The sequence below is a fragment of the Arachis ipaensis genome, chromosome B05 (assembly GCF_000816755.2).
Source record: "Arachis ipaensis cultivar K30076 chromosome B05, Araip1.1, whole genome shotgun sequence".
NCBI classification, from domain to species: domain Eukaryota; kingdom Viridiplantae; phylum Streptophyta; class Magnoliopsida; order Fabales; family Fabaceae; genus Arachis; species Arachis ipaensis.
The window spans coordinates 149,207,713-149,227,253 of record NC_029789.2 but is presented as its reverse complement, the minus strand read 5'-3'; the positions used below and the strand labels follow the sequence as shown (position 1 = coordinate 149,227,253).

The window sequence follows — 19,541 nt, the reverse complement described above, 5'->3', positions numbered from 1 at the left end:
ATCTTGGTATCAACTTTTATATAATAAAAATAGATAGATATAAGGCCGGAAGTTGATATACTGAGTAACAAAGCTCCTAACCTGGTCAGCATAGATCTCTGGAAGGGCTTCTATAGTACTATTACCTAGCTCCATTGCAAGATCATGACAGCGCAAATTGTTGTTAATCTAAACAAAAGGTTAAATTGAAGCTTGTGTAAACATAATTATCAATTGAAATCAACACCATGATGAAATAATGAGTCAAGAAGTAAATTAAAAATTACACTAACCATAGCACAGAGAGGTGCCAGACCAATATCAGGGGCAGGTTCTTCAAGTCTCTTCATTTCAGCAGCTTGAAAATCACTCATCACCTGCAAAATGAATAAAATTTGAGCTACAAGGGAAAAGATAAATGCATGATGCACATAAGTTACATCTATTACCTGAATGGTTGCCAAGGCAATTCTGTATAACATGACATCAGTACTGTTATCCCTAACAATTTGTACTTGCTCAGCAAGTATCCTGAATAAATCAACAGCAGCTGGGGTATATAGCTTTCCATCTTCGGTTCTCTTTGGGGGTTGTGTTTTATCAGCCTCCAAAATATTCAAGTACCATTTCTGAAAACACATTAAGTAAAAATCTTAATGTTATGCATGATGAAGAACACATCCATGGAACAAAAGGAGAATGCCCAAGCTAAATGCAGAAACATGGTATCCATGATTACCTTTGTTGTAGCGTGCATTCTTTCAACATAGGAGTCCATAAGAGGATCCAAGGCACCACTCTCAGAGCACACTTGGGATAGAGTCTCATCAACACCAAGTGCAATGAGATGCTCTTGGTATTCCATCACCCAACCAGTTACCTGATCAACAAAATTAAATGAGAAGAGAAGAACATAGAGAGACTGGTAGAGGAGCATAAATGATAGCAAAGATCTGGAAAGCTTGTAGTATTGGATATTAGTACCTATACCTTAAAATATAGCGCATAACATGTAACATTTGTCACATTCTAACATATTATGTAATATGGACAAACTTGGAAACTAGTAACTCAGTTTCCTAAATTCTACATAGATAGAGAATGCATTGCTGTCTCCCACTTATGAAGACGAATCTGATACACTAACAGTGAAATACCTTTAATATCTCTATATTTGTCAACTCATTCGCCCTGTCACTAAGCAACCTTAGCATCTGAACAAATCTCTCGGTGTATAGATTTACCATTAGTTGGAAAATTTCGTATCTGCCACAATGAAAATCGGATTAAGAGGAAACTAAAACTTCAACACAAAAAATAACCCCACTACAACAAATGTGACCTTAAATGAAGTGAAATGTGCCAGTTTTCCAGAGATAAATTCTAACACACGTTACACATACAACTTGTAATGTGAAATAGAGTGTTCTCTCTAATATCTCATGACTTTTATTGCCTCACTTTCTATTTACCAGCATCAACAGTTACTAAGCCTTGCCACACCAGGTTAGCTCAACACTCTCAACAGAAAATTTAGAAGATTGAAAGAACCTTTGATGATACTAAACAACCATTCAATATACACAGGAGAAAAAATCAGTGGCGAGCACATCTGAAAATTGTAACGAGAATATTCACTGGCAGAAGGTTATCGACGAAAAAAAAGAAAATACTAAATAAGTATCAAACCTTGGGGGGAAACAGGGAGCTACGTAGTCATATATATCTCCAAGTTCATCTGAAATCTGTAGCCAAAAACGAGTTTCTATCACCAATCAGGAGCCATTAAAGCTAACCCGCTCCAAATTCATTATCAACCATCATTATATAAAAGGTAAACGCATCATAAAATATTCACAGAATTCATTAGACTAAAAAGTTTAAAGAAAGTGTCATCTGATTTCTCAAGTACACAAATATTAGCATGCATTATAAACAATCTAACAATGAAAAACAACAATTGGCTGAGGGCTTGAGAAAAGGATGAAATGAAAATAAAAAGTAAGACACTCAAGCTTAAAATTTATTGCAACGTACCACTTTCGCTTCCTCTATAGCTGCTTTCAGGTCCTCAAATACAAGCTGATTCGTATATTAAATCAACGGTCAGTGCCATACCTAATTGTACAGTGAAACTTTGCAGGTGTGTGCATGAGAATAGAAGTAGGTAGATTCTTGATAGTGCAGAGAGCATGTAGATCAGTAAGACCTACCTTAGTGAGAAGCTTGTTAAAGCGCTGTTCCGCAGTCTTCCTTAATTGCTCATAGCACTTATCCTTAAAGCCTTTTCCTTGAACCTTCAATTTTTGCTGTGTTGAATTTTCTGAAGAAGCTGTGGCATTTCCAGCTCTCCTGTCATTTGTTTGCATTAACATAATAATCATGGATTGTTCAATACTGTGCCTGGAACTTTGTTTCTTATCAAAATTGATGTTCCATGTTGGGCATTGCATGAATAATATGATTCGAGTTTGTGAGTGAAAATCATAGAGAAGCCATATAACACACACAGAGACATATGTATATGAGTTATATGAGTTAAGATCAAATACCACAAGGAAAGTTAGGTTGCTTATAGAGTCTATAAAAATAGAATTTTATCTATCAAACGTTGAATTACGTTCACCTATAACGAAGATCATTTATACCAAATTCTGTAAAACTTGAACATCGTTAATACTCTAATCTAGCAACTCATATTCCTGTACGTTTCAATCTTTTATATTACCATCAATTTTAATCTATAAAAATTAAGTCAAATGATTTTACATTGATATGAAATTTTATAGACTTGTTTTACAATATATAAGCTTCTAAACCAATGGTGAGTTTTGTAAAACATTATTTCAATAAAAAGTTATTCAACAGTGTAAAATTTACTTAAATTTTTATATGTATATATAATGAAAAATAAAAAGAATTATAGTTGATATCAAGAACAAGATTATGTAAACATTTTAAAACAAGAACTTAAATTTAAGAAAATTGTAAGGAAAATAAGAGAATGTTTTGTACATGCTAATTTAATAACAACACAAAGGGGAAATGGGGCAACCATCCAACTGTTGAAGACAGTGTAACTAGCAGTTTCTGAAAACATGTCATGGCAAGTAACACTAACTAAACTAATCATACATCAAGATGGCAAATAGGGTTGTTATTCCGGTTGTTATTATTATGGATTATGGATTATCATGATCACAATGTATCTCAACAATGTAAATAAATTTTAAATATTACAACATACGTAGCACTCCTACGAAGATTTGGAGCCGATACCATATCCTCCCCTTCAGCCTCAGCTACTTCCTCTGCAACCTGTTGATCGTGGATTTCTTGCATTTCAACAACTCTAGTATGGGAAAATCAAAGTTGAAATAAGAGTATGCATCGTGTAACGTCCTGTCTAGTGAAAAGATGAAAGGAATAAAGAGAAAAAGAAAACTATAAAATGGGAAGGAAAATGAAATTGTAGATCAACTACACACCTTAAAGCACGGACCAAAGTCTGTGGGCTGCATAAGAAAAAAAAATGAAAAACAGTGAATCATATCACTACCAAAGCAAAAATGGGCAATGTTAAAATTGTTAATTATGATGAAAAGTTAGATATATTCATAACCAAATCATGGCATAAACCTTTGTTTAGAAAGTGCAACGAAATTGGATATGTGACCCCATAGTGTCTTCTCAAAGGTTTCCCAGGTCCTATCTACATCTTCAAAATATTCTCTGAAACAATCAAACAAATACAGAAATAAGATGTGGGAAAGTAGATTCTTATCCCTACAGTACAAAATGATTGGTCAAGGAAACAAAACAAGAATCACAATGTCCACCATAAAATAGCTGCAAGAAACTAAAAGATTTCCAAGGATTGAAATGGCTTAAAGGATGGAATTTATCTCAAAATCTGTGGTCGGCCCCTACGGAATTTAAATAGGTAACGCATATTACTTAAAGTGATGGACCTTAGTCTCCCAGCCTCTTCCTTGTGAGATCCTGCAGCTGCAAGAGCAAATCTCCGCTTTCCATCCAAAGCTGTTAACCTCTGTTCAGATGAAACACAGGATAAGGATTCAAATGAGAATACAAGGATTACCATTTTTAATTAGGAAACAGTATTTCAAGTAAGACCACCCTTACCTCATAAGTGTGCACAATTTCTTTGTCATTAGTCAGAGAATCCCGAGCTGCAGCAGCCTCAACAGAGATGGACATCATACCTCCAACATCCTATTGGAAATCCAAACGAGAAGTTAGCCAAAACCATAAACCAATCCAAACAGGATAAAAACGGCAAATATGCGGGCTGCATTAATCGCATTCTAACATTAAAGACAGAAAAATCACCTTCAGGGTTGTGTTTAAGTTATTTCTTGCATGGGAAAGTAGCTTTATCTGGTCATGGTTCTCGATTAATGTTTGGCATTCCAGACATAACCTGATGCATCGGCAAAAATCAAAATAAGCTCAAACTGAAAGATATAATCATGCTAGTTCATGTAAGAGAAAATAAATTTCAGTTCTCATTATTTTAACATACTTTTCAATGTTGACAAAGTTTTCACGAAGCTGAGTGGTGGTCTGCTCTGAACGAGAGAGTGATTTCAGTCCAGACTGGGCCTTTTCAACCTGCTCTACAACCATGGTACTAAGCTGTGCATCATTGGCCTGAAAGTAAGAGAAAATAGAAACACTCAGTACAAATATTTGCAAGATAATAAGTGAAAAATTAAAAAAGATACACAAACACAGCAAACAATTGTGAATGTCACTGTAAATACAGTACATAAAAAGTAAGTACATATCACAGTAAGAAAACTCGGATCAACTAGAACAAGCACTGGTTCATTTCATAACCAAGTTGATGATAGAAATCAGTGACAGAGTGTAAAACTGCATTAACTTAAATTAATAAAAACAAAAATATACAAAAACTAGGTGAAAGTACCACTACACAAAAGAAATATATTAGTTGAACCATAGTTATATAAATTCACAAATTAGGTGACGCAACGCATACCAATTCGTGAGTATCAATTCACAATTCATAAACGCCATAAGTTTACTTTTCACACAAAATATTTTACATACCAACTTCAGACTAATTAATTGCTTAAATCATAATTACCATAACATTGGGTAGAAAAGTTATCAACGCAATAAAATCTATTTTCCTATACATATATAAACTAAAACACTAACAATAACGAAAACATGAAAGTTAAATTCAATAAAGCTGGTAAGATTGAATGGAACCATAAAGTGATGATACCTGTTGGCGCGAAATGTAATCGGCCTTGATGGAAGAGATTGAGATCAGCTGCTCCGGAAGAGATAGCAGCTTCGCCACCTCGCGAATAGCCGCCTCCTTAGCTTCCACACCGAGATCCTCCGCCATCATCTTCGCCGATAGAAGTTTCCAAAAACAGAAGAAAAAGAAAGGAAGAAGAAAATAATACTCTCTTACGGAATTGTTCCGGTGAAATCGAGCATGAATATGATAAGCGCATGAAGATGCAAACGCGATAAACCAAATTGTTGTTTGGAGAAGAATTCAATGAATGCTTCGAAGAGAGAGAGAGAGAGAGAGAAGTTAGCTAGGAGAGTACTGAACATGTGTATAGTTAGTTACATTAGTCCAAAACGTTTATAGTTTTAGAATTTGATTATTTATATACTAAAAAAAAAAAAAAAATGGAAGGTGTGAAGAATCTGTGTTAACTGTTAAGTGGAAAAGCCAAGATTTAATTATCATTTTTTTTCCTTCGGCTAGCTTTGGTAAATGTAACTTTTTTGTAGTGTTACTATTAGAATTTAGAAATATTGATCCCTTATATTAATACATTAATAAAGTATTTGCCACATTTCATCACATTATGTAAGATGCACAAACTGGAAATCTAGTAATTCAGTTTTCCAAATAATATAGCTAAATAATATTAAAAAGTATAAATTATTAGAAAAATATGATATATAAGTGATAAAAATAATATATAATTGATAAACACAATTATATCAAAAAAAAAAAAAAACTTGAAAATATTGTAAGAACATCATATGTTATAATGTTTTAAGAGTTTATCACCCAATATATACTGAACAAATAAACAATCAATTCAATTTCTTTAATTTAGTAATCTAACAAGATACTTTAATTCATTTTTAAATATTGATAGCTAATTGATGGTCAAAAATAATAAATTCTAATAGCGCTTTAACATTTCTCATAATAAAATCTTTTATAGTTTATAAGAAAACCTCCAAAGATAGAAGAGTGAAGAATATAAATATGCAAACAAATAAGTAATATTTGATTAAAATAATGTCAGTATTTCACCTTTGTATATCAAACTTGCATGCTAAATTGCTAATAATAAAAGGAAATAAACATGGCTTGATGAAAGGAAGAAATAAAGATTTAATACAGTTTGCAAAATGATCTAAACACAATACTTTTTAAAAATACAAATTAAGAATCTAAGGATAAAAAGGAAAAAATTCTAAGCTAAAGTAATATTCAAACAGGAGGACAAGTTGACATCTGACAATACTGTTTGACAACTCTCATCTTCCAAATTGAAGATGCCAATGTTATAATAGTAAACAACGTCTAATGATTGGTCTTCAACAAAATTATCGGTAAAGAAGATCTGATTTCCTTTGCAATTTAAAAAATTATCAGCCAACATTTGAACAGAAGCATTGAATCCAATTACCAATACGGAATTTCCCAAACTAGTTATTCTTGACCATGTGTTTGCATTTTTCTCCAATTTATAAATATCGAATTTGATAGTTATTAAACCACTCTTCCACCTTAGTCCATGACAAACGTCTCACGGCCCACAAATTCAGCTCAACAGAATATACAAATTAAATTATAATTTAGTCTTTATCTTATCTTATAATTATCTTTATCTTTATCTTATCTTTATCTACTTTTATCTTTCATAGGCCAATACTCTATATATACTTAGTTTTACCTTCATAATTTATAATTCATTCAATCAACAATCAATAAAATCTCATCTTTTCTTTTTCACAATTCTTTTATTTTCTCATTCTTTCACAATTTTATTATGGTATCAGAGCTCCTCTTGAGCTCTGCTGACATCCATGGATCAAGGAGAAAGGGCACACCAGCAACTTCATCCGGAGCCTCTTTTGGACCTTTCGTCAGCCCAACACTTTTCTTTCATGGTACTTCCTTTCAATGAAGAAGCTCGTCTTTCAAACCAACTTGAGCTTTTGCCAAGTCCAACTACTCATTATCTTTGTTCTTTCAATACCTTTTCTACCGTTAACAGCAGAGCAACAATTTGGGGACAATTGATTTGGCCAGAATGAGAGAGGGATTATATGTCTTTGAACCCAATTTCGGTAAAAATTCATCTACTACACACTCCATAAATTCTATCCAATCTCCACCCATTACACCTTCCAATATATGACATTTTCGTTTAGGACACCTTTCTGGGCAAAGACTTAATTATTTACATAAACAATTTCCTTTTATCTCTATGCATCATGACGAGGCTTGTGACATTTGTCATCTTTCTAAACAAAAGAAACTTTCATTTTCTCAAAGTTTTAACAAAGCCAATGCAAGTTTTGATTTATTATACTTTGATATTTGGGGTCCGTTTTGACAAAACTCTATTCATAATCATAAATATTTTTTTACTATTGTTGATGATTTTAGCCGTTTTACATGGGTTACTATATTAAAATCAAAAGGAGAAGTACAAAATCAAATAAAAAATTTTATTACTTTAATTGAAACACAATTCAACTCCAAAGTTAAAACTATTCGTTCCGATAATGGACCAGAATTTATTTTACCTGATTTTTATGCTTCAAAGGGCATTATTCATCAACGTAGTTGTGTGTTGAAACTCCTCAACAAAATGGAAGGGTAGAACACAAGCATCAACATATTTTGAATATAGCTCGTGCTCTTATGTTTCAATCTAATTTACCATCATCTTTTTGGTCTTATGCTGTTAGACATGCTATTTATTTACTTAATAGAGTTCCATCATCTGCAATTAATTTTAAAACACCATTTGAGATTTTATTCAATCATCCACCAAATTATCATGACATTAAAGTTTTTGGATGCTTATGTTTTGTTTCTACCCAAATGGCAAACAGATCAAAATTTGATCCAAGAGCCAAAAAGACTGTATTTATTGGCTTTCAATATAGTTTTAAAGGGTATATTGTTTATGTTTTAGAAGATAAAAGAATTGAGATTTCTAGAAACGTAATTTTTTATGAAAAGATCTTGTCCTTAGTCACAAAAAATGTCCAATTTTAGACACTCAGCCCAACATTGCCAAACACACCTTCTCAAAAACAAGATTCAGTTAGTCTTCCAGTTGAACCCTCACCTATACCCATTGACCCAACTCCACCTAGTTCTTTATTTTCTCCAACAACCTCTCCTTCTTCCTCACTATCGTTTCCTAACCAAGTTGAACCCATGACCACCGAATCACTTTCAACATTAGACACCAGTCCACCATCACCTTCTCATCCCCCGTCACCTTCTTCACCACCTGAGCAACCCCATCCTCGTTATTCCGACCGGCCTCACCGACCTCCAGCATATCTCTCTGATTACTTGTGTAATTCCTCTCTCATCTCTACAAATCAATCTCCCTCAAAGTGCAAGTATCATTTGTCTTCAGTCATGTCTTTTTCTTCTCTTTCATCTTCACATAAAAAGTTTCTTTTATCTCTACATTCTGACGTTGAGCCAAAGTCTTTTAAGGATGTCAATCAACACTCTAATTGGCGTAGTGCTATGAAAGATGAGTTGGATGCTCTTGAGCTGAACAAAACTTGGCGTCTTGTTGATTGCCCTGCAGGGGTTAAGCCGGTTGGCTGTAAATGGGTCTATCGCATCAAACGTAAGCCTGATGGTTCAGTTGATCAATATAAAGCACGCCTTGTGGCTAAAGGGTTCACTCAAACTGAATGTGTTGATTTCTTGAAAACTTTCTTTCCTGTTGTCAAGCCTGCCACTATTAGATTAGTTTTGGCATTGGCCTCTATGAAGCATTGGCCTATACATCAGTTGGATGTCAATAATGCTTTCTTACATGAGAATCTTTCTGAGGATGTTTATATGACTCTGCCACCCGGATTTATATCTCCTCAACCGAATCAATGTTGTAAGCTACTAAAGTCACTGTATGGTTTACGACAATCTAGTCGTATGTGGTATGAGAAACTTTCTCAACTTTTGCTATCTCATGGATATCAGCAGACCTCATCTGATTATAGTTTATTTGTCAAATTCATTGATGATCAAATTTCTATCCTTTTAGTCTATGTTGATGACATTGTTCTCACTGGTAATTCCATTTCTGAACTTGCTGCCATTAAGTCTATTTTGCACCAACACTTCCAAATTAAAGACTTGGGCCCATTAAAATATTTTTTGGGTAAGTCTCATAGGAACGCTTCTCATCATGCTCCATCAAATTACGAAGAAGTCTTACCACCATCAATAAACTTCCATCAGCACAACCAATCAGATATTTAAGATTGGAGATTTCTCCTAGAGTGACAACATCAGATGGAGGCGCGGCTTCATGAATTATTCCCACGGGCCTGCCTTTGTCTTTGTATCAAACTCGTATAGCTGACCATCATCATCTACTGCATATATCTTCTCTTGAAAAAATATAACATCTCGAAAGTATGTAGTTGCATCGGCACTTGTTGGTAATTTGAGCCATCTCTTGTTATTCGTCTTGTAAAAAGCCAAACTACAAGCTCCATATATAGCCACAGCCATAAAATCATTGTTATTGTCATTAATAGGAGCTGAATTTATAACAACCTTCCAAATTAGAAATTTATTTGCAGCAATGATGTCCTCATTCGACCTTGCAGGGTCCAATGTAGAAAGTACATTCATCTCCGTCATCAATTACATCTGGTAGAGTTGAGATTGGAGGAAGATCCAAGTAAACCTTCGTCAATGGATTTAGCATTCGGATAGTGCCTTCGTATATGGATACAATTATTAGCCATCCATGACAAGAACCACGGATAAGATTGTATTGCAGATCTGCCAGTTTGAGATGGTAAATTCCCTTCTCGTTGAGACTAGAAGTGTCAACAGATTCTTCATCAATGTTAGATAATTGCGTGATATGGTAGACGTCCTCACCAGCTTTGAAAGGTTCTTTAGCAGTAGGAGTGCCACCAATAGGTAATAGCAGATGCCATTGGGGATCTTTGGAAGTTTGAAGTTCCATTGCTTGCAAACCAATCGAAGTTGAAGGTAGTCATCATATGAATAGAGTCGCTTTGTAATTTGGTTCAACATATTTTGATGTATGCTTGCCCATTGATCAACCTCACCCATGATGTGTACGTTAGACTCGAGCTATGTCAATTGACACAGGACTCTGCATATACTAATTGGGTTATGCTAGGTATATACCAAAATCAGTCACCAAATCTATAAAATATATATTGGAATATAAATACACTATAAAAATAAATTAAACCACACGTGTATTTATACACAAATATATTGGTGGCTGATTTTAGTGGCTGATTTTGGTGTACAAATAGCATTTTATGGAAAAAGAAAGTGTTGCACTAAAAAAGTTTAGCTAAGTTATATATATAGATAGATGAAAATAAAAAATTTAGTCAATTTAAAACCGTTCTTGCTTTGATAACTATAATATAATTGTCTAAATTAAGATAGATTTCTGCTGTATGATTGAAGATTGAAATATAATCCTTGTAGATAGATGTGATACAAAAAAGTTCAAAATTTGAAGTTTGTTATTAAAATATATATGAAATCTTTTACTGCTATTTGTGTTTAATTTTAATTGATTCATGACAAAATAAATGCGAATCAAATCTGTATGTAAAATTAATTATTCGTTCTTTCAAATTATAACAAGCACTCTTTTTTTAACACTAACTATATTGTTTTTTCTTTAGGATTTTTTTTCGTTTTTTGATCATGCACTGTTAGATAAATACTTTCAGTGTATTATTTTAAAAAATTTTCACTTTTTATTATGCTGTCCTATTTTTAAATTTTTTTGTATTTTATTTTTATTTATTTATTTTTTTTACCAAAGATAAGAGACTCGAACCCGCAACCTCTTAATTGAGTATAAGGAGACTATGCCACTTGAACTATAACTTATTAGCTTGTATTTTATTTTTCAATAATTAATAAAATATAATCTTATATCTTTGAAAAAAAAATTATAACAAGCACTCGTTTCTCAACACTAACTATATTGTGTCATCTTTTGGCCCTATTCAAAGTCGTGTATAACTTTGTTAATTTACCACATTATGGTCGCACATGAGCAAATATAATTCAAGATTTCATCTATTTAAGCTAAATTATTCAATTATCTGCTAAAATCACTGGAAGCAATTAAAAGAAAAACTCGACTTTATTGGGGATCAGAGAGGATGTCATATCTGTAACAAAAAATTAAATAAATATAATAAAGCAAAAATTAGAATAAGACCACGGAAAATGTCATATCGGTAACTTTTATATCATGTAAAGTCTCATTATTTTGATATAAAAGCGATTAGACCTTCACCAATTTTACTTTCCTAACTTCTACACTGTCTGGATTCGAAGCGAAAATGCCAACACCACATATACAAGTGAAATGGAAAATGGTAAAAAACACATTTTAAAAGAAAAAAACTACGTAAACAAGTGGATGGAACTGCACTTCAAGTGAGTTTACGCCAAATGCCTCCCCTAGATTGTGTTAAGCACTTCACCCGTGGGAAAACAAAACCCGCCTTTGGAGGTCTTCCATCAATAAGAGAATTTTCATATATCTCTTTGCATTCTTGTACCACCTGATTAACAAGAAAAACATCATTCATAAACATTGAACATTTCAAAATCAACATAAATTTTCTTCGGCCAGCTTTGATAAATATATTATCAATCACTCATGACTCAAGTTGGTTCTTAATTTTTCTCTTTTATATTTTAAAATCAAATTAGTCCGTAAACTTATGTATGTGAATCATGTTAGTCCTTTTAATAAGCATTTCCATCTTGACACCGTTGGATTGTTCCCATGTGGATAGTTAAGTGCCAAGATGGCAGTCCATTAAAACGATGTTGTGGGTGACAATTAAATGTCCACGTTGGCATGCTCTGAACATCAAGATGGAAATGGATAGAATTTTTTAGCATAATTAAACGCTATATTTTATTTACCTCCTTAGCATCTTTCCGAGGAATGCCTTCTCTAAGGGCTACAAGTTTCTCAACAACTTCAGGCTGCAATAGAACCAGGGCAACCCAATTTAAATCATCATATATCCATGCAAAAGTTTTCTAAGCAAATGAAAAAACTATATATAATAACTTAAGTAATGCAACTTTGTTTACTTGTTTTAGTAACAGATGAGCTACTACCAGAAAGCAAATTGAATAAATCAATCAAATAATTTTGGGGCAGAATGTTACCGGACAGTCAGGTTGATGCTCGAGTATATTATTATAGATGAGTGTGAACGTATCCAGGCTCTCGGCTGAAGCAAGTTCCCTCAAATCACTGAGTATACTCAATCTATTTTCAATTTTCTAATCAAGAATAATGTGAGGGAAATTATAGTGAGAGGCTTTAACATGTAATACCAAGACTTACAGCAAATAAAATGTTTGCCGCTCATAATTTGACATTAGAATACATCACTGACAAGAAGTATAAGAGAACTTACAGAAGCACTGATATGTTCCCTAAAAAAGTCCAGGATAACCTCCTCATCTAGCCTCATTCGTTCAATAGTTTCTTCCTTAATGTAGTTTTTCTGAAATTAAAAAGATGAGTAAATTTTCTTCCTTAATGTAGTCATACAAATAAAAAGCTACTACTGAAGAATTATGCACATTTTAATTTTTAGTCCACGAAAAAAAGAACCAACAATAATTGACATAGAACCTGTGTTAAAAGATGATCAACATAAACAACCACTGTTTCCTCCAGGCAGGCTTCAACAAATCTCCGAAAAGATCTATCTTCAATGTACCTGGGAAGAAATCTGATGATTTAGAAAGGCCATATTTGGGTCCATGCTTCATGCATTAGGCTTCTATAACCAATTTCTTTACGGATACCAAAGAAATCTGACAGAAGTGATATGGGACATGCAGAAAATTTTATCAATACAAGATTAATATGCTTAGAAAATTTACTGACAATTTTACGTCAGTAAAGTAATCGCCAAATGTTGCAACCAGGTACTCTGTAACCTGCCCCTCACTCCATTCTGATATATCCACAGAAAAAAGATAAGTCAATTTTATTGTTAAGAACATCAAAATAAGGTATAAAGCATGTACTTCATGAGATATAAAAGGGAATGAAGTAAATTTACTGCCCGATAAAACCTTGACCCGAGGAATAGTGCAAGAAAGTGTTGGACACAAGGGTGCAATGAATCCAAATAGCCATGTATCAGGCACAAAATATGTGTATTTATATTTATCACACAAACTTTAAATATTTAAAAAAGCTTTCTGCCCAGTACGTTAAAATAATTTATTGTGGGAGAAGATAATGGAGCTGATTATATTAGGAATCCTCCTAACGCAAAAGAACTCCTCTCATCAATCTCCAAAGTTCTGACGAAGAAATGGCTAGTAAAATTTGATATGGTTAGAAGTTAGCTAGATATCAGTACTTTACCTCTATGGTATAGCTTGACCAGTAACTCCTGGACACCAGGATCTTCAAATATTACATTAACCGTTTGATGCACAGCTTCCTATCATGAAAAAAATACAATTAAACTATCAAAACACAATCTCCTCCAAATATCAGATGTTTATCAAACTGGTAAACGGAGTAATTTACTTGCAATTCTAAAAATAGAATTGCATAATCTCTCATACCTTGGCAACCTCGAGAAAACCCTTACAAGTATCTTCAAAATTAACCTGAAATGTAACAGAAAACTCAAAACAAAGTCCAGGAAAAAAAAATAAAACAAAAAACCTAGGTATCCGTTCTTAATTTCCAATATCAGTCCCCATCGTTGCATACAAATTAAAAAAGCTCCTAACCTGCTCAGCGTAGTTCTGTGGAAGGGCTTCTATGGTACTATTACTTAGCTCCATTGCTAGATCATAGCAGCGCAAATTGTTGTTAATCTAAACACAATGATAAATAAACCTCATGTCAACATAATTACCAAATGAAATCAACCCCGTGATGAAATAATAAGTCAAGAAGTAAAAAAATTAAATGTTTCACTGACCATAGCACAGAGAGGTTCCAAACCAATTTCAGAAGCAGGTTCTTCGAGTCTCTTCTTTTCAGCTGCTTGAAAATCAATCATCACCTGTAAAAAGAAGAAAATTTGAGCTGTGACAAACCTTTTATGGATTTCCAGTTATACCTAGCGATATTTGACCACATTGTAGCACTAGATTAAAAATACTTTTTCAAGTGCTGTCCATCTTTAACTATTATTTTCAACAGTTTAGTTTCAGAAAAAATGTAAACACATACTGCACATAGGTTACGTCTATGACCTGAATAGTTGCCAAGGCAATTCTGTACAACATGATATCAGTGCTGTTATCCCTAACAATTTGTACTTGCTCCCCAAGTATCCTGAATAAATCAACAGCAGCAGGGGTATATAGTTTTCCATCTTCTGTTTTCTTTGGGGGTTGTGTTTTATCAGCCTCCAAAATATTCAAGTACCATTTCTGAAAAACATTAACAAGAAGTTTGTTTAATGTTTAAAAAGACATTCACGAAAGAAAAAAACATGAGAAAATGTTCAAGCTAAATGAAGAAACGTGCTAGCCACGATTACCCTTGTTGTAGCTTGCATTCTTTCAACATACGAATTCATAAGAGGATCCATGGCACCACTCTCAGAGCACACTTGGGCAAGAGTCTCATCAACACCAAGCCCAATGAGATTATCTTGGTATTCAACAACCCAACCAGTTACCTGATAGATAAAAAAAAGAGGTAATGGTGTATTTTTCCCCATAAAAAATTAGAAGGGAAGAGAAGAAAATAGAGGGAGCAGTAGAAGAAGAGAAATCATCAAGGACTAAGTAATATAGCCCAAAAATCTGAAAAGATTGAAGTACGGCCTCACAATTTATAAAGCCAATTGGATCTAATTATGGGTTTTAACCAACTTGTGAAAGAAACTGGAAACTGGAAAGCTAGTAACTCGTTTCCCAAATTCGATTGAGGTAGAAAATGAATGACTTCCTCACCTTTACGCAAGACGAATATGATACACTAAGTACATGATAACATGTTATACATGTAAACAGAAACTCCGGTGAAATACCTTTAATATCTCAATGTTTGTCAATTCAGTTGCCCTGTCACTAAACAACCTTAGCATCTGAATAAATCTCTCGGTGTACAGATTTACCATTAGCTGGAAAATTTCGTATCTGCCAGAAAGAAAAAACAGATTCAGCAGAAACAAAAACATGAACACAAAAAGAACCCTCTTCAAACAAATACTTCCTTCTTTGCCATTGATCATAGATAAACAACCATTCGACATGTACAAAGATTAAGGTATATTCTTAAACGATTTGAAGATCCTTTAATCATACATAAACAACCATTCAACATACACAAACACGTGCCATAACAAGATGCAGATAAAAACATAGTGGGAAGCACATCAAAATCTTATAATGAGATTATTCGCTACCAGAAAACCTGCCTAAAAGCAGAGAAAGCAAAAGAAAACGAAGGATTCAGCACACATCGCACCTTGGAGGAAAGCAAGGGGCTACATAGTCATAGACATCTCCAAGTTCATCAGCAATCTGTATGCCACAAAAAATACCAGTTTCCATCACTAATCAGAAGCCACATATGTTAGCTCCCTCCAAACTCATTTTCAACCAGCATTAGAAAAAAGGTGAAAAGTGAACAAATCATGCAATATTCAAAGAAATTCATCAGAATAAAAAAGTGTTATCTTATTTCTCTAAGAAAGAAACTCGAGCCTAAAATTTAGTGCAACATACCGCTCTGGCTTCCTCTAAAGCTGCTTTCAGGTCCTCGAATACAAGCTGATCCATAAGTTAGAATGGCAGTCAGTGCCATACAGAATAGTGTCGTGAGAGTATGCAGGTGTGCGTACAAACACAAGAGCAGTGGGAACGTAGATCAGTAAGACCTACCATAGTGAGAAGCTTGTTAAAGCGTTGTTCCACAGTCTTCCTTATTTGCTCATAGCACTTATCCTTATAACCTTTACCTTGAACCTTCAATCTTTGTCGTGCTGATTTTTTCAAAGTTGTAGATGTCCTGTCATTTTCTGGTATTAACATGAAATCCATGGATTGTTCCATAATGAACCTAGAACTTCATTTATTCTCAAGTGAACATGACAGTGAAGTCAATAACATGTGGAAGCCATAGACAAGAGGACAAACATCCACCATAGTTAGGTGAGTGACATGGCCAATGTGTTAGAAAGGAAGCCATGTTAGATAAAGAAAAAGTTTCACAAGTATATTCATAAAGTGTGATTTAGAAAAAAATAAAAAAAAGGAAAGAACTGAAGTTTTGGTCAAGAACTTGAAATTGTAAGGAAACTTAAGACACTGAATTGTGCAAGCTAAAACCTACAATAACACAAAGGCGTAAAAGGGCAACCACCCGATTGTTAAGACAGATAGACTAACAACTTCTGAAAACATGCCACAGCAAATAGTGTCAACTAAACTGAGCAAATAGTATTTGTGTATAAAGAGGTGGTTATCCAAATTATTACAAATTACAGATTATAATGACCACAGTGCATCTGAACAATCCAAATAAATAATTATACATACATAGCACCCCTACGAGGATTTGCAACCGATGCCATTGCACCATCCCCTTCAGCCTCAGCTGCTTCCTCTGCAACCTGTTGATCGTAGATTTCTTGCATTTCAACAACCCTAGTGTATGAAAAACATAGTCAAAACAAGATTAGGTATCATACAACCTACTGTCTAATGAAAAGAATAAAGAGGAATAAAAATACAAAATGAAAATGAAACTGAAATTGCAGATCAACTACATACCGTAAAGCACGAACCAACGTCTGTGGGCTGGATAAGGGGGAAAATAAATAAATTAAATAAAATGAAAATTGTCACTCATATCACAACCAAAGCATCTAATGTCACATAATTAACAATACGTTGCAGGAAAATGTCCTAAATGAATGGAATATAAATTATAGCCACTTGATTTTAACTACTTTTTCATGATTTCTTAACAATAGCAATCTACTGCTCCAAATTCAACACAACCAGACATGCCATAAAATTATACAACAACTAGGTAGGTATTAGACCTAATTCTATGTATGCAGAAATGAGTATAATAAAGATTTCATTATTTTACACTTCAGCCAAAGTGAACAAGACCCTTGAAATCCTTTCTGGCCTAGGCTTGTGCATAGAAATGTGAACGCTACTAAAGAAATAATTAAACAAAACACAATCAAATATGTTATACCTTAGAATCAATAGAAAAAAAACACCTCAAGTAACACTCAGTTGATGGAAGTTTAGAGATGCAGTTTCGTTGGAAAAATAGGCAACATGTTAATACAAGAAATACAATGAAAAGTGAGAGATATTCTTACTCAAAAACATGGCACAAACCTTTCTTTAGAAAGTTTATAGAAATTGGATATGTGACCCCATAGTGTCTTCTCAAAGGTTTCCCAGGTTCTATCTACATCTTCAAAATATTCTCTGAAACAAATGCAACAATAAGATGTGGAAAACTATATCCTTACATCATAAAATAAATGAAGAGGAAACAAAACAGTTAATCTCAAATGTCAAAGTTTATAGAAATCATCTTTTTTTCAAAAGTAAAATATAAAATATAAAATAAAAATTGTACTAGTCATCTATCAATAGTCGCCTCAGTTACAACCAGTAATTTAGACATTTCAACTGCACCAAAACAATGGCAGTGCTCAACCCTTCATTTCACTGAAAACTTATGCTTAACAAAACTATATTGCATACAAGAGAACAAATGACCATTAGCAGGCCTGATCAATAAACAACAACTTCAATGATGAGTGAATCACTATTTCCTTATCAACTCCAATGACGCATAAATGGTATTGATTGATTCTTTTTTTTTCCGCCATCATTCTAATTTTAGTCTTTATAACTATTTCAGCATATGCGCTTAGTTCAAAATTTTAATTTTGATTCTGTCAAACATTTTTGAGAGTTTTCTTTTGATTCTTATATAACTATAATCACTTAATAGTGAAACTAAATAACAAGGACAAAACATAATCATGGAAATTAGGAGGGAACAAAACAAAAGCAATGGTGTTGTTTGATCCATGTAGTCGATCCCGTCTAGTAAGATAAAGCTATGTTGTTGTAATTATTGTTCTTGTAAAACAAAAGCAAAAAAATTACAAACAAAAAAATCAAAACAAGTCAAATTTACAGTGACTAAAACATACTTAAACGTTTAAATATTTTATAATAGCCACTAACAATGTCTACAATAAACTAGAAGCACACTGGAACATATATCTGAAACTACCATTTTCCAAGGATTGACAGCATAAAGGATAACCTAAGCAGATATATTACTGAAAAAGTAAACTAGCGGCTTCATTATTTTTCTTTTTATTGAAAAGAATAGTTGGTCATTACATAAATGTATGGGGGGCTTTTGCAGGTTGCAATTCAGTCCCACAATATGTGGAAGGCCCCTCCAGGGTTCATATTCAGTTATGCACACAAATAACGAACATCACAGTTAAGCTAAAGTAACAGACCTTAGTCTCCCAACCTCTTCCTTGTGAGATCCTGCAGCTGCTAATGCAAACCTCCGCTTTCCATCCAAAGCTGTTAACCTCTGTTAAGGAAGAATATATATATTAGAACTTAATATGTAATTCATTTGGACAAGAATTACCCCTTTTAATGAGGAAACGATATTTGGAACTCTATGTAAGACCAGCCTTACCTCATAAGTGTTGACAATTTCTTTGTCATCACTCAAAGAATCTCGAGCTTCCGCTGCCTCATCAGAGATGGACATCATACCTTCAACATCCTATCAGAAATCCAAACAAGAAGTTAGCCAAACCATAAAACAATGAAGGGTGGGCAGAGGTCATGTTTACTCAGAAACAGGATAAAAGACTGCAAATATGCAAGCTGTATGCCTGTATCAATCCCATTCCAATATTGAACTATCCACAAAATTACAAAGTTCAAACAAGGCAGTATTCAAGAGGGACATTGCAACAATGTAGTTAAACACAAGTCTGAGGGTCAGAATCCTTACTGCAATACTTGCTCACAAATAGCTAAATACTATTACAGAGAGGGATGGGAAGTAATAGATAATAACTCTCTAGATTGTTAAGAGTCCTTAAATTTAATAACGAATTATAGAGAAATTTATAGACAGAAAAATCACCTTCAAGGTTGTGTTTAAGTTATTTCGTGCATTGCTAAGTAGCTTTATCTGGTCATGATTATC

The 19,541-nt window shown here is 33.6% G+C and overlaps 3 protein-coding genes across 5 annotated transcripts in view; 1 reads left to right on the top strand and 2 right to left on the bottom strand.

The window, feature by feature from the left end:
- The window catches only part of LOC107645008 (protection of telomeres protein 1b-like), a 16,855-nt gene extending 13,406 nt beyond the window's left edge, over nucleotides 1-3,449 (top strand). Inside the window, exon 10 of the mRNA XM_021103392.1 lies at nucleotides 3,439-3,449. The gene's annotated coding sequence lies outside the window, so the exon portion shown is untranslated. The remainder of the gene's footprint in view (nucleotides 1-3,438) is intronic.
- Nucleotides 1-5,630, bottom strand: part of LOC107645004 (exocyst complex component SEC6) — an 8,377-nt gene extending 2,747 nt beyond the window's left edge. The window contains exons 1-16 of the mRNA XM_016349000.2: nucleotides 5,258-5,630; nucleotides 4,526-4,653; nucleotides 4,333-4,423; nucleotides 4,126-4,215; nucleotides 3,951-4,030; nucleotides 3,619-3,711; nucleotides 3,468-3,494; nucleotides 3,227-3,331; nucleotides 2,193-2,331; nucleotides 2,017-2,061; nucleotides 1,669-1,724; nucleotides 1,137-1,245; nucleotides 719-859; nucleotides 429-608; nucleotides 273-356; nucleotides 82-168 (exon numbers count right to left, since the gene is read on the bottom strand). Coding sequence (XP_016204486.1) covers nucleotides 82-168; nucleotides 273-356; nucleotides 429-608; nucleotides 719-859; nucleotides 1,137-1,245; nucleotides 1,669-1,724; nucleotides 2,017-2,061; nucleotides 2,193-2,331; nucleotides 3,227-3,331; nucleotides 3,468-3,494; nucleotides 3,619-3,711; nucleotides 3,951-4,030; nucleotides 4,126-4,215; nucleotides 4,333-4,423; nucleotides 4,526-4,653; nucleotides 5,258-5,386 — 1,584 coding nt within the window. The 5' untranslated portion in view covers nucleotides 5,387-5,630. The remainder of the gene's footprint in view (nucleotides 1-81; nucleotides 169-272; nucleotides 357-428; nucleotides 609-718; nucleotides 860-1,136; nucleotides 1,246-1,668; nucleotides 1,725-2,016; nucleotides 2,062-2,192; nucleotides 2,332-3,226; nucleotides 3,332-3,467; nucleotides 3,495-3,618; nucleotides 3,712-3,950; nucleotides 4,031-4,125; nucleotides 4,216-4,332; nucleotides 4,424-4,525; nucleotides 4,654-5,257) is intronic.
- Nucleotides 11,486-19,541, bottom strand: part of LOC107645005 (exocyst complex component SEC6) — a 10,121-nt gene continuing 2,065 nt past the window's right edge. For 2 of the 3 annotated variants that reach the window (XM_021103391.1, XM_016349001.2), the window contains 22 exons: nucleotides 19,479-19,541; nucleotides 19,020-19,109; nucleotides 18,829-18,908; nucleotides 17,675-17,767; nucleotides 17,087-17,113; nucleotides 16,853-16,960; nucleotides 16,196-16,322; nucleotides 16,040-16,084; nucleotides 15,780-15,835; nucleotides 15,340-15,448; nucleotides 14,845-14,985; nucleotides 14,555-14,734; nucleotides 14,278-14,361; nucleotides 14,084-14,170; nucleotides 13,913-13,957; nucleotides 13,707-13,785; nucleotides 13,218-13,287; nucleotides 12,960-13,047; nucleotides 12,739-12,828; nucleotides 12,485-12,601; nucleotides 12,233-12,295; nucleotides 11,486-11,862 (listed from right to left, as the gene is read on the bottom strand). The exon at nucleotides 19,479-19,541 ends at the window's right edge or, in 1 of these variants, runs on beyond it. In XM_021103391.1, the coding sequence (XP_020959050.1) occupies nucleotides 11,731-11,862; nucleotides 12,233-12,295; nucleotides 12,485-12,601; nucleotides 12,739-12,828; nucleotides 12,960-13,047; nucleotides 13,218-13,287; nucleotides 13,707-13,785; nucleotides 13,913-13,957; nucleotides 14,084-14,170; nucleotides 14,278-14,361; nucleotides 14,555-14,734; nucleotides 14,845-14,985; nucleotides 15,340-15,448; nucleotides 15,780-15,835; nucleotides 16,040-16,084; nucleotides 16,196-16,322; nucleotides 16,853-16,960; nucleotides 17,087-17,113; nucleotides 17,675-17,767; nucleotides 18,829-18,908; nucleotides 19,020-19,109; nucleotides 19,479-19,541 (1,974 nt within the window). In that variant the 3' untranslated portion in view covers nucleotides 11,486-11,730. Of the gene's footprint in view, nucleotides 11,863-12,232; nucleotides 12,296-12,484; nucleotides 12,602-12,738; nucleotides 12,829-12,959; nucleotides 13,048-13,217; nucleotides 13,288-13,706; nucleotides 13,786-13,912; nucleotides 13,958-14,083; nucleotides 14,171-14,277; nucleotides 14,362-14,554; nucleotides 14,735-14,844; nucleotides 14,986-15,339; nucleotides 15,449-15,779; nucleotides 15,836-16,039; nucleotides 16,085-16,195; nucleotides 16,380-16,852; nucleotides 16,961-17,086; nucleotides 17,114-17,674; nucleotides 17,768-18,828; nucleotides 18,909-19,019; nucleotides 19,110-19,478 lie in introns of all 3 variants that reach the window. The other variant, XM_021103389.1, reaches the window with a different exon arrangement.